Genomic DNA, 16,286 nt, shown 5'->3' on the forward strand with positions numbered 1-16,286 from the left:
TTTCTGGACTTCCAGAAATTATTTGATGAGGTGCTAAACAAAAGATTAACATAATGTAAGAGCATTAGGGTTGGGATTAGTTTATTAATTGGACAGAGGATTGGCCAACAAACAGAAAACAGGCAGTTGGAATAAATGGGTCCTTTTCAAGTTGGCAAGACATCATGGATAACAGGGTGCCACAGGATTCGATCCTCATGCCTGAATTATTTCCAATTTATATCCATGACTTGGATGCCTAGGGATAGAAAATATCAGTCAAATTTGCAGATGACACTAAAATTGGTGGGAATGGAAGTTGCATCATGGGAATAAGAAACTTACAAATGGATGTGGTTATGTGTGTGGGGAAAACTCACAGATAAGTGTGAGGCTTTCCATTTTGCTTGGAATCCTTGTGCATCAATTGCACCCAACTAGAGTGCAGGTACAGCAGGTAATAAAGGAAGCCAAATGGAATTTAGGCATTTGTTGTGAATGGAAAAGCACATAAAAAAAATTCTGGAAGTGTTGCTGCAACAAGGTCTTGGGGACTTGTCTGCTTTCAATCCCAATAGTTTGCTCCGTACTTTTTAACATAGTGGTGATGATTGTTCTAAGTTTCTCTCTTCCTATAAATTCAGCATTACTTGTTTCTATTAAGTTGGCATTCCTCAACAAGAGTCAGACCTCACCTAGATTATTGTGTACAGTTTTGATCCCTTACTTGGAGGTGAATGTAGATGTATTGGAGGTTTTTCAAATGAGATTCACTGGATTGATTCCAAAGATGAGGGGTTTGTCTTATGAAGGCAGATTGAGCAGTTCAGGCCTATAACTGTCTTGAATTGAGAAGAATGAGAGGACATTTATTTGAGACATATGAGATGCTAACAGGGATTGACAAAGAAAACACTGAAAGGAAGTTTTCTCATATGGGGAAATCTAGAATGAAAAGGTCATAGTTTTTGGATAAGAGGTTGCAGATTTAAAACAGAGATGAGGAAAACTTAATTGTGTAAAAGCATTGTGAATCTGCAGAATTCACTACTCTAAATTGTGGGGGATTGCTAGGACATTAAGGTGGAGATAAACTATTACTAATTTTAGAATAGGTCTAAAGCGTTATGGAGAGCGGGCAGGAAAAGAGAGTTGAGGACAAGAACTTTAGTCGCGATGATATCAAATGTTGGAGAAAGCTTGAGAGACTGAATTGTTTACTCAGAGTCTGATTTCTTATGTCCTTATGTTTATAGCAAGAGTTTTGAAAGAAATTGTCTTTAGATATTACAGATCATAAAACGTTGAGTTGTTATGATAAACTTGGGCCCTGATCCTGAGTATGCTTTACAATGCATAGTAATCAGAAGGCTGGGACAAGACAATGAATCCAGGACGAAAGTAGCATAGAATTTGCCACAACAAACTAAAATTGGACCCACATTTTCATGGTTAATGAAACCTGCTAGAATTCAATTTGAAAATAAATCCTTACATCAGTAAATATTAAAAGACAACCAAAGCATTAAAACAATCCTCTTTGACATAAATGATTCTTCAAATGTACATAAACAAAGACAGCACTTACCTTTTGCTAGCATACCAGGCTCTGCTTCCTTAAAAAAAACAAATAATCTTGATTATTCCAAGCTGCATTTGGTGTTTGAAAGAGTTCTAAAACTTTTATTTTAGACCTAGCTTTCAAATGACTCCTGATCCAAGTTTCTCCAAGAGTGGGATATGAAGGATATTTCTTATTTCTTGGAGAAACATGTACAATGAAGAAGGTATATGATGTGTTTTAAGTACTGAAAAGAAGAACCGTTAGTAATTGGAATAAGTAATTTGAAAATTCAACATCAACACAAACTATTTTTATGTTGCACCTTCAGCATAATGTGACACTTCAAGATGCTTTGTAGGAACATCTAAAGCAAAATTTGAAACAGAGCTACATAAAAAGTGATACAAGGACAAATTGCTAAAAGCAAGGGGAATAAAAAAAAAGTAGGCTTTCATGAACATTCTAAAGGTTTCAGAAGAGAGATTCTGAGTCAGAGCGATTAAGAGGGGGAAGTTCAGAGTTTGAAAACACATGCTTAAGGCATGGTCATCAATACTGAGCAATTCAAAACAGCAACCCCCAAGGCAATCACACAAGTAGAAAAGCATAGAAACACGACTCTCAGCTCAACTGGTCCATGTACTAGATTGAAAGCTCCTCCCATCTTTTCTCACTAATCTTTTTGCCATCAAAAGATTTAATTGATAGCCTCTTGTTATTGCTTGTAAACATATGAAACAGCAGGTTCAAATCATAAATGAACACAGTGAAGCTTATTAACCTATTAATTCCCTATCATAGAATCAGAATGCAATTGTTGTTCCTTCACCAAGTCTAGTAGATGTTTCTATATGTTTATCACACCAAGTTTTGATAACCATACGAAATGTGCTTGTTAATAAATTTCATTTATGCTCCTTACCACTGTTTTATTCTGAAATAATAATTTTTACTAATATCATTTTTGCAAATCACATATCCAGAAGTGCGCTCACACAACCAAACATTTTTGTTTTTAGCTATTAACTGCCACCATTAGATCATCAGCGTACTCAATCAGATGTTTGCATGCAAAACCTGTTAAGGGCAATGTAAACTATCAGAAATGAAGGAGAGATAGGAAGAGGGGGCTAAGTCAAAATAGGGTTGCAAGGGGAACTCAAGACCACTAGTCACCCAAATAACATAATTACATAACCTGCCTCTCAAACATGATAATTGAAGTCTGAGGCCTTTTTATAGTTATTGAATATCCTGATTCATAGTCATTAAATATTTAACTGCGTAGTCTGCTTTTTGCCTTCAACCAACTCTCTGTAGATTCTTCGACCCAAGATTTGCTCGTTGAACCTGACCTATTTGGTCTAATTTGCCCTTCAATTATCTAGCCTTCTCATGTATTCCCAACTTTTTTTTCATTCAAATACTACAGAATTCAAACACTGTTGAAAACAAGAGAGATGCCTTGTTGAAAGTTTTTGTGTTGCATGCATCAGGATAGTTCTCAAGAATAAAAATTCAAGAAGGAAGAAACAAAGTTTTTACTGCAAGAAAGGAGAGTGTGGATTGGTTGGTAAGTGGACTCTAATTGCTGAAGCTGTTGCTGTGGAGAAAACACTAATTAATGCTGACTGACAGTTAACAGTAACTTTTGTTTAAAGTTTAAACCAAACAGCTTGACTAACTGATCAGGGCATAGCTGTCACCCAAATAAAAACCAAAAGAACTGCAGATGCTGTAAGTCAGAAACAAAAACAGAAATTGCTGGAAAACCTCAGCAGGTCTGGCAGGATCTGTGAAGTAAAATCAAAGATAACGTTTTGGGTGTGGTGATGCTTCCTCAGACTCTTTTGAACCAAGGTTGTAATAAGATAAACAACACAGTGGCTCTGGCAGAACTCAAACTGAGCAGGCTTTTATTTTGTTGTCTGAACTTGTCAGCAGTTTCCAATTCCTAACCCTAAAGGTTTCCCTCTACTACTTCTAGTAATAAAACTTTGCACGTGTACTTAGTTAATTAAAATTAAATGATTGTGTTACTTCAATGCCAAACCAATTCTACTGCATTTAAACTCCTCTCAAAATATTATTTACCTCCATTTAAATGCTGACTCTTCCCTCATCCAGCTTCCTTCTCTCAGTTTTTGGTCAGAGGACCGAGGTACAAGCCCCACCTGCTCCAGAAGTGTGTAATAACATCGCTGAACAGGTTTGTTCGAAAATATCAAAAATACTGAGCCCTCTGAGTCTACAACTGGAGGACTTTGCTCTTCCTTCAGTGACAAAACTACAATCTCAAATGTCACTGCCTTCAAGTTCATTTAAGAGTGCTGGGTGGAATTATTCAAAATATTGTGGGGTAAGGGAAGCATTTCCACCATAGAGCCCTATTTTTAACCAAGTTTAAATGACCAACAAGTATCATAGATATTTAATGTTCTATATAAATGTATTGTTTCCAGTTTTATCTGGAACTGACAAATGTGGGTATACTATGTCACGTAAACCACTTCATTTGAAACATTATAAAGACACATAAAAACAGTTAACTGGAATGCAGTATTTGTGAGTTTTGAGAAGATTTGTAGCTCAAACTGAGATTCTGGATGTAGGTTTGCTTTCAAGATGTTTCGTCACCACTAGGTAACATCACCAGTAAGTCTCCGGATGAAGCACTGGTGGTATAACCTGCTTTCTATTTATGTGTTTAGGTTTCCTTCCTTGGGTTGGTGATGTCATTTCCTGTGGTGATATCATGTTTTGTTCTTTTTCTCAGGAGGTGGCAAATGGGATCCAAGTCACGTCACTGTGTTTGTTGCTCGAGTTCCAGTTGGAATGCCATGCTTCCAGGAATTCTCGTGTGTATCTGTTTGGCTTGTCCTAAGACGGATGTGTTGCCCCAGTCAAAGTGGTGTCCTTCCTCATCTGTATGCAAGGATACTAGTGAGAGTGGGTCATGTCTTTTTGTAGCTAGAAGTCCCTTCCCTTGTTCACACTAATTCCTCCTATCAATTTCCCATACCAGCTCTCTGTGCTGCCTCCTCAGTCCTTCAATATACCTCCCTACCTTTACCCACATGCAGCCATGCCACCTACTATAAGTCTCACTCATTTAGCTCCATCTTGCTCATGACAGGGGATGACAGCTCATCACAGGACAAGAAGTATGGGTGACGGTTGTCCAACATCAGTTTCCTATTATCCACTCCTTGACAGAATCCTGGCCCTTGTAGATGATGACTCATTCAGGGATGCAGAAATATTGCTGCCAGTTAAGTACTACTCTTCATTCCACAGCAACTCTCACATTAATCCTGCTGTCACTTTCAATTATTGCATACTATTTATAATTACTGGCTGCTATACCTTCCATCTTTTTCCCATCAGGATCTGCTAGCCTGCCCTTGACTCTGTAGAGAAAATGCCCAACTCCCACAGAAGTCCCCTTGAGGACACGATTATCAGCAAGGCTGCCACCTTCACCCTCCACCAGCTCAGAAACTAACACCTTGGGGTGGAGCAAACTATTGACAGAGAATGCACGTACACAACCTGATAAGCAGCTGACAGCAACAGCTCTGCATCTAGCAGAACTAAGAAACAGTCAGGATGGCATCTGGAGGACTGCCAGCAACTACGTACCCGCTTAGCCACAGGTAGGAGATGACCCGGAGATGTCAGCATTCAGGGACTTCATTTAAATACACAGGGCTGCAGCAGCAGCAGATAGGCATATGGGACACAATGGCCCTCATGTGCCAGAAACCACATCAATGCAGTGAACCATGTGACCTGCTGCCTCCTTCTATGGACAGGTTGCTGGTTGTGATGGAGAGTCAGGCTCAGCACCCTCAGAGACTGCTGGAGATGCTCACACACCAGCACTCTATCACCCCACCCATGGGTCACAAAAACCAAAGACATGCTGATATGGATTCCTGACCTCAGTCCAGATGTCCCCTCATCATGAGGAGAGAGTGGTGCCAGGAGACACCCAACCAAAAGGTAGAAAAACCCCCTCAGAAGTTACCATTCAGGACAGAGGTGGCTGAACTTTCCACCTTCAACCTGCCTGCCTCTCCTGATCCAAGAGGGGCAATCTGACTCCGACAAGAAGACTGTGACATATTTGGCCTGTTTAGACTCCAACTCCCTTGGGGTGACCACACCAAACCTCCAGGGCCAGTGAGCTCCATTTCTGAGCAAGCTCCTTCTGCCCCAGCTGGAAGTACAAAGACATAAGGGAAGAAGAAAATGTACTAAGGCACTTTGATAGTATGGATGAAAAAGACTAGTACATCACTCTCAGTTTCTGCATAAATATTCCTAATACTAACTTTTGTATGTTTCTCTGTAGTCTCGAAACACAGGCACTCTCACACACTCCTACACACACACTCCCATACTCTCACATGCATCCTCTCACAGACTTAGACCATTTTACACTTACTCACAGACACTCACAACCCCCTCGCCCCAGACAGACACTGGCACATATACACATTGATTTGAGACCATTGCTGTTTGTCATTTTTATATTATAAATGACTTGGACGCAGGCATAGGTGGATGGGTTAGTAAGTTTGCAGATGACACTGAAGTTGGTGGAGTGGTTAACAGTGTGTAAGAAAGTTGCAGGTTGCAGGGAGATTTGGATAAACTGCAGAATTGGACTGAAAGGTGGCAAATGGAGTTCAATGCAGATAAATGTGAGGTGATTCACTTTGGGAAGAACAACAGGAAGACAGAATACTGGGTCAATGGAACGATTCTCGGTGGTGTGCATGTACATAGATTCCTGAATGTTGCCTCCTAAGTGCTGTTAAGAAGGCATATGATGTGTTAGGTTTTATTGGTAGAGGGAGTGAGTTCCGGAGTCGTGATGTCATGCTGCAAACGCACACAACGCTAGTGCGGCCTCACTTAGAGTATTGTGTGCAGCTCTGGTTGTTCCATGACAAGAAAGATGTGGAAGCACTGGAAAAGGTGCAGAGGAGATTTACCAGAATGTTGCCTGGTATGGAGCATAGGTCTTATGAGGAAAGGCTGAGGGACTTTGGTCTGTTTTCATATTGGAGAGAAGAAGGCTAAGAGGGAGTTTAATAGAGACATACAAGATGATCAGAGGATTAGATCGGGTGGACAGTGAGCGTCCTTTTCCCTAGGATGATGATATCTGCTTGTATGAGGGGGCATAGCTGCAAATTGAGGGATGATAGATTTAACTCAGATGGCAGAGGCAGATTATTTACTCAGAGTGGTAAGGGCATGGAATGCTCTGCCTGCCAATGTGGTTAACTCGGCTACATTAGGGGATAAGCATACGGATGTTGATGGGATAGTGTAGGGTGATGGGCTTAGATTAGTTTATCAGGTCAGCGCATCATTGAGGGCTGAAGGGCCTGTTCTAAGCTGCATTGTTCTAAGTTCTATGATAGACCCGACAGATTGATTGAGGCCCATCCCCTTAACCACCATGTCTTACATCCTAAGCAAGATTTGTCCAGACCCCGACTATTGTCTATACATCTACCCAACTGCGTTAGCCTTACCCCTTGGACTTGCAACTGTGAAGCCAATGGATTGAGTGTGGCCTACTCCCTAGACATTAAAAGCACAGGCATCCCGATTGGAAGCCTGACAATAGCCAATTCCATTGTTTGCAACGGGAGATTACCTTTAGTTACTGTGCTGGGACCTTCCATGGTACCTCCATGGACTTCAGTGATGACAACTCCTTAAAACATTTAGACATGGCTGCCTGTTTGCAGCACATGCAATATGTTTGGTACGTAAGCTGCTAGCATATGGAGCAGTTGCGAGATCAACATGACACACTGCCATACAAAAGGATATGGGTACTATAGACTGAAGACTGCAGACCAGCAAGGCATGCTGCCCATTTTTGTGACTGCACTAATTGGTTCAACAATGCAAGTCAATGGAAGGTAGTGTAGGTAAGTTGCTTGGATGCAGGAACATAATAAATGATTGAGTGCTAAGAAAGCAAGCAAGCATCACTGAGAAGCAGCCTAGTCCAGTTTGTCAACTGGATGTCTGTCCTTGTGCATGGTCTCCCTGAAGCCTTTCAATGCTGGTAACTGGTAGGCAGATACTGCAAGTCTGTACTTGCAGACTAAACTGCCAGTGAATAGAAGTTCCAAGACAATTGTGGTATGTAAGCAGATGTCAATCTCTGTGGATGAAGGGTCTAAGTGCTTTGTATCTGTTGATCAGGCCCTGGGCTGCAAGTTGGTCGCAGGTAACAGACGTCCTTCAGAGCAGTGAGCTGCATATACCAAGTACGCATTCTGGTTTCCTTGTCAACTTTTCCTGATGTCAAGCTTGTCAAATTTGGTAAGATGAGAAGTTGAATATTAATGAGGTAAGTTGTGACATTAGCAATACATTTAATAAGTGTGTAATCCCTGTCATTTGGCGTCTTGCTGCTGCCTAGTGAGAATCTTGCCGCGTCATTTGTGAAAAGCATAAAAGACAGAATACAATAATCTTGACAATCGAATTGGGACTCAGACTTCTTATCTAAATCTGCGACATATTTTAACATAGCACATGTCGCTCAAACCCCTTAAAAGGTCCTGCCAGCAACAGAAAAGGCAGCAGGCTATTTGACTTCTCACGTCTGTTACATTATTCAATTAGATTTTTGAACTTTTACCAGTTTGTTGCCTCCCTCAATAAATCTAATGAATGGTACACAGCATAGGGAAGAGATTGATTAATTAAGACCTAGATTAGTTTTTATCCCATCTGGCTTTGAGTTCAGAGACTTGAAGTGATGTCAGGCGAAAAAAATCGGTTTCACAAAAGCAGAATTTTGCTGTTTTAGACAAAATACTGGTCTTCGACAAACTGCACTTTTTGTTTCTCCCCCCCAAGAAGACTTTTATTTTGAAAAAGAATTTAATTGCCTATGTAAATGAAGTTATATTAGAATTTTTCATTCCAAATATCAAGCTTACAAAATAAATACAGTACCTGCTCTTTTGTCTCCTTCACAGTTTCAACAGCTTCTGGAATACATTCAGTCTTCAATATGTTGTTATCTAATCCAAAGTCTGCACTTTCAAATTTGACATCAGAATAATCATCAAAATCATCACTGTAACATCTTGACGCTGAAATCCAAAGTTTAGAACAATATTAACTATGTGGACAATTCCAAATTACAGGTACATTATTTCACATACATCTGAAAACAAGTTTCTAAATTCAAATGACCTACAATTAAAGGATTTGTACATACAAACGTGGAATAGCAATCAATACTATGATACTAGTTTTCCACAGACAAAGCACAGTCAGTTGAATATTGTAACTTGAAATATGGCCAACATCAACAACATAAATACTTATTGGCCACAAAATACCACAATCTTACAGATTTTATTATATAAATAAAATATGAAAGCAATTTATAAACTAGTCACAAAAGTTCTTGCAAAATGAATTGCGACAATGCATTCAGTTGTTATACATATAAACATGATGTTTTGCACCTCATTGAAGAATACAGTTATTGTTTAAGACAACAGGGATTTCTACTATTTGTAAAAATTAATTTCATGAAATCGTCTTAAGTCCAAATGCAAATGATCAGCCCTTGCCACCTTGCTCAAAGAATTACCCATTTGTTCCATTTTTCTGCTCTTTACACATATTCATTTTAATTTATCCCCTTCCCTTTTAAAGACCATCATGGATTTCATTATCAACAACATATTATATTTTAACAACTTCTTCACTGGGAAAAAAACATTCTAATGTTCCCTTTTGCTTTTATGTGCTGATCTTAAATTTATGCTTTTCAACTTGCCTAAATTTTAAAACCTTGTATTATTCTATTGTAATGCAGTCGTGTTACTTTTGAACAACAGTAGCATATCTCTTCTCTTTTATAAGAGAATAAAATCAAATCAAAACACTAATAGCTATGACTGCTTTTTTTTGTAGTCATGTCAAAGGAGATTCAGGCACAAGTGATGCATATTCCACTTTTAACAGCAATACCTGTGATGCTTTTAGGTCTGGAGTCATCCTCCTCCTTTGTTCCCTCAATCTCCAGTACTTGTAGTCTGTTTTCATTTCTAATAAAAATCAAGAGATAAAACTAGATTCTTAAAACTGAAAGGAATTTGTTATTTAGCAAAGTCGAACAGACATATTACAATTTTGAATTGGGTGCTCACTATCTGCAGTGTATTTCATAAACTTGGAAGCTGAAATTTGAGTTAACAGTTAGAACATTGTGACCAGTACAATGCTTCCATTATTGACATGTGCTGTTACAAGATAAAGTAATCATTGAATTTCTGTTTAAATTATGTTTACAAAATTCTGCACTTGGTATATTATGCATATAATTGGTCCTGCACGGAAAAAAAATGCCTGGACAGATAACGCTCTGCAACGAGGGAGAGCATTCTCAAAGAGTAACATCTACAAAGTCTGATGCTGTCACATTCACAAAGTATATGAAGTGTAACAGTATTCTAATTTACTCCCCTTTTCAAAGAATAAAGGAAATTGAGTGAGGAAGGATACAAAGATGAAGAGGAGGAGATATGTAGGCTTACAATACAAAATGGATTTGGCAGCATTGTGGGGCAGCTTATAAGGTCATTATACCTAGAGTGGTACAGGAAGGTACAAACATAGAAAAACAGCAGCAAATAGGGCCATGAAGGATAAAATTTGGAAAGAAAAGCTACATTTAATGGCTCTTTATTTAAATAATCATAGTATTTGGTACAAGTAAATGAATTAATGACACAAAAATAAGTTAATGAGTATGATCTTATAGCCATTAAGGAGACAGTGTTACAAGAGATCAAAGTTGGGGACTACATTTTCAGGAGTAAGTGGCCTTTGAAAGGATTGACAGGAAGGAAAGAGTAGCAAGTTAGCTTTGTAGGTACAAGATGGAATAAATACAACAGCAAGAAGTGATCTTTGACCAGAATTTGCAAAGTCCACATGGAGGGTGCTAACACAAAATGAAAGCAAGAAGACGCTGGTGGAAGTAAACTATATAGGTACCTTAACAGTAGATAAACGATAGGACAGAGACTATATCAGGAGGCAATGAGCGCATGTAAGTAGGCAGTACGCTAATCATGGGTGGCTTTAATCTTCATATATGTTGGGAAAATCAGATTAGCAGAGGTAGCCATGAGGAAAACTTTATATAACATATTTGGGGCAGCTTCCTAGAACAATATGTCAAGGATCAAGTTTGGGATCAGGCTACTTTGGATTTGGTACTGTGTAATGAGACAGGTTTAATATATGACCTCAGTGTAAGAGATCTCCAAGGGAACAGTGATCATAATATAGTAGAATTCAGCATTAAGTTTGCAAGGGAGAAATATGGTTGGAAACAACGGTACAAACCTGAAACAAAGGGTTATCAAAAAGGATGAAGGCAGAGTTGGTTGCAGCGGACTAGGAAAGGAGTTTAGCAGAAAAGACAGTTGATGAAAATGGCAGACATTTAAGAAAATACTTCATGACTCACAGAAAAGAAATATCCGGGTCATGAAGAAGAGAAGGGAATAAATCAACTGCCGTTGACTTCACAAATTAAAGATAGGATCAAACTGAAAAACAAAGCCTGAAAAAAGATCAACAGTAAGTCAGAGAACTTGAAAAGTTGTAAAAGCCAACAAAAATGATAATCAAAAAAAAGGTGGAGAAAATAAATGGAGGTAAACTAGCAAATATCATTAAAACATCAAGTAAGAGTTTCTTTGACTATGTAAGGAGTAAAACAGAGGCCAAAGGGAACACAGATCCCTTAGATAATGAGACTGGGGAAATAATAATGGGGAAATCAAGAAATGGCAGAGAAGGTGAAGAAATGCCTTGCATAAGTCTACCTGGTAGAAAATACAAATAGCATTCCAAAAATACAGAATAACCAGAGGCAAAAGTCAGGGATGGGAGAGAAAATAGAAACAATATCAATCACTAGAGTAACGATCCAATGGGGCTAAAGTTTTGTAAATCCCCTAGATCTCATTGGCTGATTCCCTTTTAATATCCTAGGATTCAGTCTCAGAGATGGCGAATGCACTTGTAATAATCTTCCAAGAATTAGTAGATTCTGGAACAGTTCCACAGGATTGAAAAACTGCCATTGTCACATCCTTATTCAAAAAAAAGGGAAGATAAAAACAAGTAAATATTGGCTAGTTAGCTTAACATCTGTAATTGAGATACAGTTAGAGTCTATTACAGAGGATCTAATAACACAGCATTTAGAAATACATAATAAAATCATGCTGACACCAAGGAGTCTGTGGTCAGTGGTAGGTAAGTTGTGGAGTGGATTCTGAGGTACAGGATTTACATGCATTTGGAGAGGCAAGGACGATTAGGATAGTCAGCATGGCTTTGTGTGTAGAAAATCGTGGTCACAAGCTTGATTGAGTTTTTTTGTGGACATTATCAAACAATAAATGATGGCAGAATGGTATACATTGTCTATACTGCCTTTGGCATGGCCTTTACAAGGTTCCACATGGTAAACTGTTCAGTAGTTATAGCATGAATTCAGGGAGAACTAGCCAATTGGATACATCAGACAGAAGGTGGGGCAAAAGACTGCTTTTCAGATTAAAGGCCTATGACCAGCAGTACTTGGTCCATTGTTGTATAACATTTATATAAAAATGATTTGGATGGGAAGCATGGTTAGTTTGCAGATGACATCAAAATTGGTGTACAGTGGACAGTGAAGGAGGTAATCTAAGAGTATGATGGGTTCTTGATCAGTTGTGCCAATGGGCTAAGGAATGGCAGTCAGAGTTTAATTTAGATAAATGCAAGGTGTTGCAGTTTGGTAATAAAAACAGAGCACAACTTAATGTCAGGGGCCTGGGGTGCGTTGTCAATCAAAGACATAGTTCCTTGAAAGTGGCATCACCAGTAGATAGGGTGGTGAAGAAGGCATTTGGCACACTTGCTTTCATTGGTCAGGGCACTGAGTATATGAGGTGGGACATCATGTTGCAGCAGTACAGGATACTGGTGAGGCCATTTTTAGAGTATTGCAAACACTTCTGGTAGTCCTGCTGTAGGAAAGATGTAATTAAATTGGAAAGAGTGCAGAAACGTTTACAAGGATGTTATCAGGACTGAAGGGTTTGAGTTAGGAGAGGCTGGATAGGCTGAGACTTTTCCCCTAGAATGTAGGAGGTTGAAGTGTGATCTTACAGAGGTTTATAAAATCATTACGGGCATAGATAAGATAAATGGCAACAATCTTTTTCAAAACTAGAGGGCATATGTTTAAAATGAGAGGTAAAAATTTAAAGGAGACTTGAGTGCCAACTTTTTCACAGAGAGGGTGGTGCTTATATGGAACAAACTGCCAGAGGAGTGGTAGAGGGATTGGTAAAGACATTGGGATAGATATATGAATAGGGAAGTTTTAGACAGTTATGCAGCAAATGAGACTAGTTTAGTTTGGGAAACCTGTTCGGCATGGAGAGTTGGACAGAAAGGTTTGTTTCCATGTTGTAGGACCCTAGAATCAGCACAGCTTCATGATGGAGAAACCACGTTTGGAAATTTTATTAGAATTCTTTCAAGAGGCAACAAGCAATAAGTGTAACATTTTAGGATTTTAAAAAAGGTAGAAGATTACTTGAAATAAGGAGAGTATTTTCAGGACGATAACCTGTAACTATTAGAGTTCCACAGGGATCCATTGCTGGGTCCATAGTTATTTACAACATATATTAACTACTTAGATGAGGGAAATTATTGTACTCCCGTCAAGTTTACAGATGACAAATTTGAGGGAGGCAAATGGTAAGGATGATAAAGAGTATTCAGTATGATATAGGCCAGTTAATTGAGTGGGCATAAAACTTGGCAGATTAAATTTAATGTGGGAAAATGTGAGCTTATACATTTGGGCAGGAAGAATAAAGTAGGATATTATTTAAATGGAGGAAAAACTGCAACACAGAGCAATTCTGGGTTAGAGACTGATTGAATCCCTACAATATGGAAATAGGCCATTTGGCCCAATAACTCCACAGCGACCCTCTGAAGAGTATCACACCCAAACCATTCCCCTACTCTATATTTCCCCTGATTAATGCACCTAACTAAAAATCCCTAAATGCTATGAGCAATTTAGTTTGGCCAATTCACTTAGCTTGTGAATGTTTGGACTGTGGGAGGAAACCAGAGCCCCCAGAGGACACTCACACAGACATGGGGAAAATGTGTCAAACTCTACATAGACAGTTGTCAGAGGCTGGAATCGAACCCTGGTTCCGGCACTGTGATGCAGCAGTACCAATCACTGAGCCACCGAGCTTCCCCCATTCCGGGTCCTCGTGCATAAAATCACAAAAAGCTAGCATCCAAGTTCAGCATACAATAGCAAATGGAAATGAAATGTTGACCTTTATGTAAAAGGGAATGGGTATGAAAATAGGAAAGTCTTGATAAATATATACACAGTACTAGATAGACCAGATCTAAAATGCTTTGAATAGTTCTGGTCGCCTTATTCAAAGAAAACCATAATTCCAAAAAAGATATACCGGCATTTGAGGAAGACAAGTGAAGGTTCACTAGATAAATCACAGGTGTGCAGGGATTTCCTTCACGGAGCGGTCAGTAGGTCTGGGTCTCCATTCAGTGGAGTTTAGAAGAAAGAGACCTTATGGAAATCTATGATACATTTGGGGCTTGACTAGTAGGTGCAGTAAAGTTGTTTCCCCTTGAGGGACAGTTTAGGACCAAAGAGCATAGGCTCAGAATAAGGAGTAATTTAAGACAAAGATGTACAAGTTGTTGTGGTTCTGCTCGCCGAGCTGGAAGTTTTTGCTGCAAACGTTTCGTTCCCTGGCTAGGGAACATCATCAGTGCGGTGGGAGCCTCGTGTGAAGCGCTGCTTTGATGTTTCTTCCGGTATTTATATTGGTTTGTTCTTGCCGCTTCCGGGTGTCAGTTTCAGCTGCAGTGATTTGTATCTGGGGTCCAGGTCGATGTGTCTGTTGATGGATGTTCTCAGGAACGTCAGGAGTGTCTCAGAACTGACAGCCAGACTACTGCGACCCTTAGGACTCATAACAGCACACAAGCCAACATCCACGCTCAGACAACAACTCACTAGAACAAAGGACCCAATACCCAGCATGAGCCAAACTAACGTAGTTTACAAAATACCATGCAAGGACTGCACAAAACACTATATAGGACAAACAGGAAGACAGCTAACAATCCGCATCCACGAACATCAGCTAGCCACAAAACGACACGACCAGCTATCTCTAGTAGTCATACACTCAGACAACCAGCAACACGAATTTGACTGGGAAAACACCACTATCATAGGACAAGCCAGACAGAGAACAGCCAGAGAATTCCTAGAAGCATGGCATTCATCCCCAAACTCCATCAATAGACGCATTGACCTGGACACCATATACAAACCACTACAGCTGAAACTGACACCCGGAAACGGCAAGAACATCCATCAACAGACACATCGACCTGGACCCCAGATACAAATCACTGCAGCTGAAACTGACACCCGGAAGCGGCAAGAACAAACCAATATAAATACCGGAAGAAACATCAAAGCAGCGCTTCACACGAGGCTCCCACCGCACTGATGATGTTCCCTAGCCAGGGAACGAAACGTTTGCAGCAAAAACTTCCAGCTCGGCGAGCAGAACCACAACAACGGATACCCGAGCTACAAATCTTCAATCAGATTTTAGATGTACAAGTATTAATTCATTCCGAAAGATGGTGACATGATGGAATTCTTCACTGCAGAGGGCTGTCAAGGCTAAGTCATTCAGTATATTCAATGCTGAAATAGACAAGTTTTTTTAAATCCATCAGGGAATCAAGTGCTGTAAGGAAAAGGCAGGTAAGTGGAATTGATGATTATTAGAATAGCCATGATCTCACGGAATGGCGAAGCAGACTCATGGGCTTAATGGCCTAATTCTGTTCTTACATCTCATGGCCTTATAAATAACACTTGTGGGATAACACTCCAAGTCTCATATTGTTGAAGAATATTTGCAGTTCCCCTTAGAGAATTTTCTTACTGATTCAGAGTAGCCAGAGGTATTGAATCTGTGGATTCAAGTTCTTTGTTTAGTTTTGAATAGTCAATTGTAGAGGTAGCTCCTTTCTCAAGATTAGCAAAGAACTTCTCTTTCTCTTCCTCTTCTTCAAGTGTATCCAGTCCTACTCCAGGTGTACTTTGCCGAGGTCCTGATGCCATTGCAGAATCTAAAAATGAATAAAACAACATCAGTTATCTTTGTGGAGATTTTGTAATGTTTTCTACCAAGCATTTATTTCCCTTGTTTAAATCACAAACAATATATTGCAAGCCAATTATAAATCACAATGAATTCAACAAAAGTATTACATTTAAATTAATTGTCACTTTTACATTACTGTGAGATAAAATTATTTCACAGCATCACAAAAATGACAGCATAATATTCAAGAGGAGCATATTTAGCACATATTTGTACAAATAGAACTATTTTTCAGTACATAGCAGCATGGCGACTCAGTAGTTAGCACTGCAGCCTCACAACGCCAGGGACCCAGGTTTGATTCCCACCTCGGATGACTACCTGTTTTCACACTGTAGGGAATCTTTAAAAAAAATGTATATCAGACCAATTAATTTATTAGAACACTGCTCAATTTACATTTTTATTTTAAA

At 39.3% G+C, this 16,286-nt stretch overlaps 1 protein-coding gene across 1 annotated transcript in view; it reads right to left on the reverse strand.

The window, feature by feature from the left end:
* The window catches only part of cep162 (centrosomal protein 162), a 134,708-nt gene that overhangs the window by 100,349 nt on the left and 18,073 nt on the right, over positions 1 to 16,286 (reverse strand). The window contains exons 5-8 of the mRNA XM_060849654.1: positions 15,652 to 15,838; positions 9,575 to 9,651; positions 8,543 to 8,682; positions 1,568 to 1,595 (exon numbers count right to left, since the gene is read on the reverse strand). Of these exons, the coding sequence (XP_060705637.1) occupies positions 1,568 to 1,595; positions 8,543 to 8,682; positions 9,575 to 9,651; positions 15,652 to 15,838 (432 nt within the window). The remainder of the gene's footprint in view (positions 1 to 1,567; positions 1,596 to 8,542; positions 8,683 to 9,574; positions 9,652 to 15,651; positions 15,839 to 16,286) is intronic.

The sequence above is a fragment of the Hemiscyllium ocellatum genome, chromosome 3, assembly GCF_020745735.1.
Source record: "Hemiscyllium ocellatum isolate sHemOce1 chromosome 3, sHemOce1.pat.X.cur, whole genome shotgun sequence".
NCBI lineage: Eukaryota > Metazoa > Chordata > Chondrichthyes > Orectolobiformes > Hemiscylliidae > Hemiscyllium > Hemiscyllium ocellatum.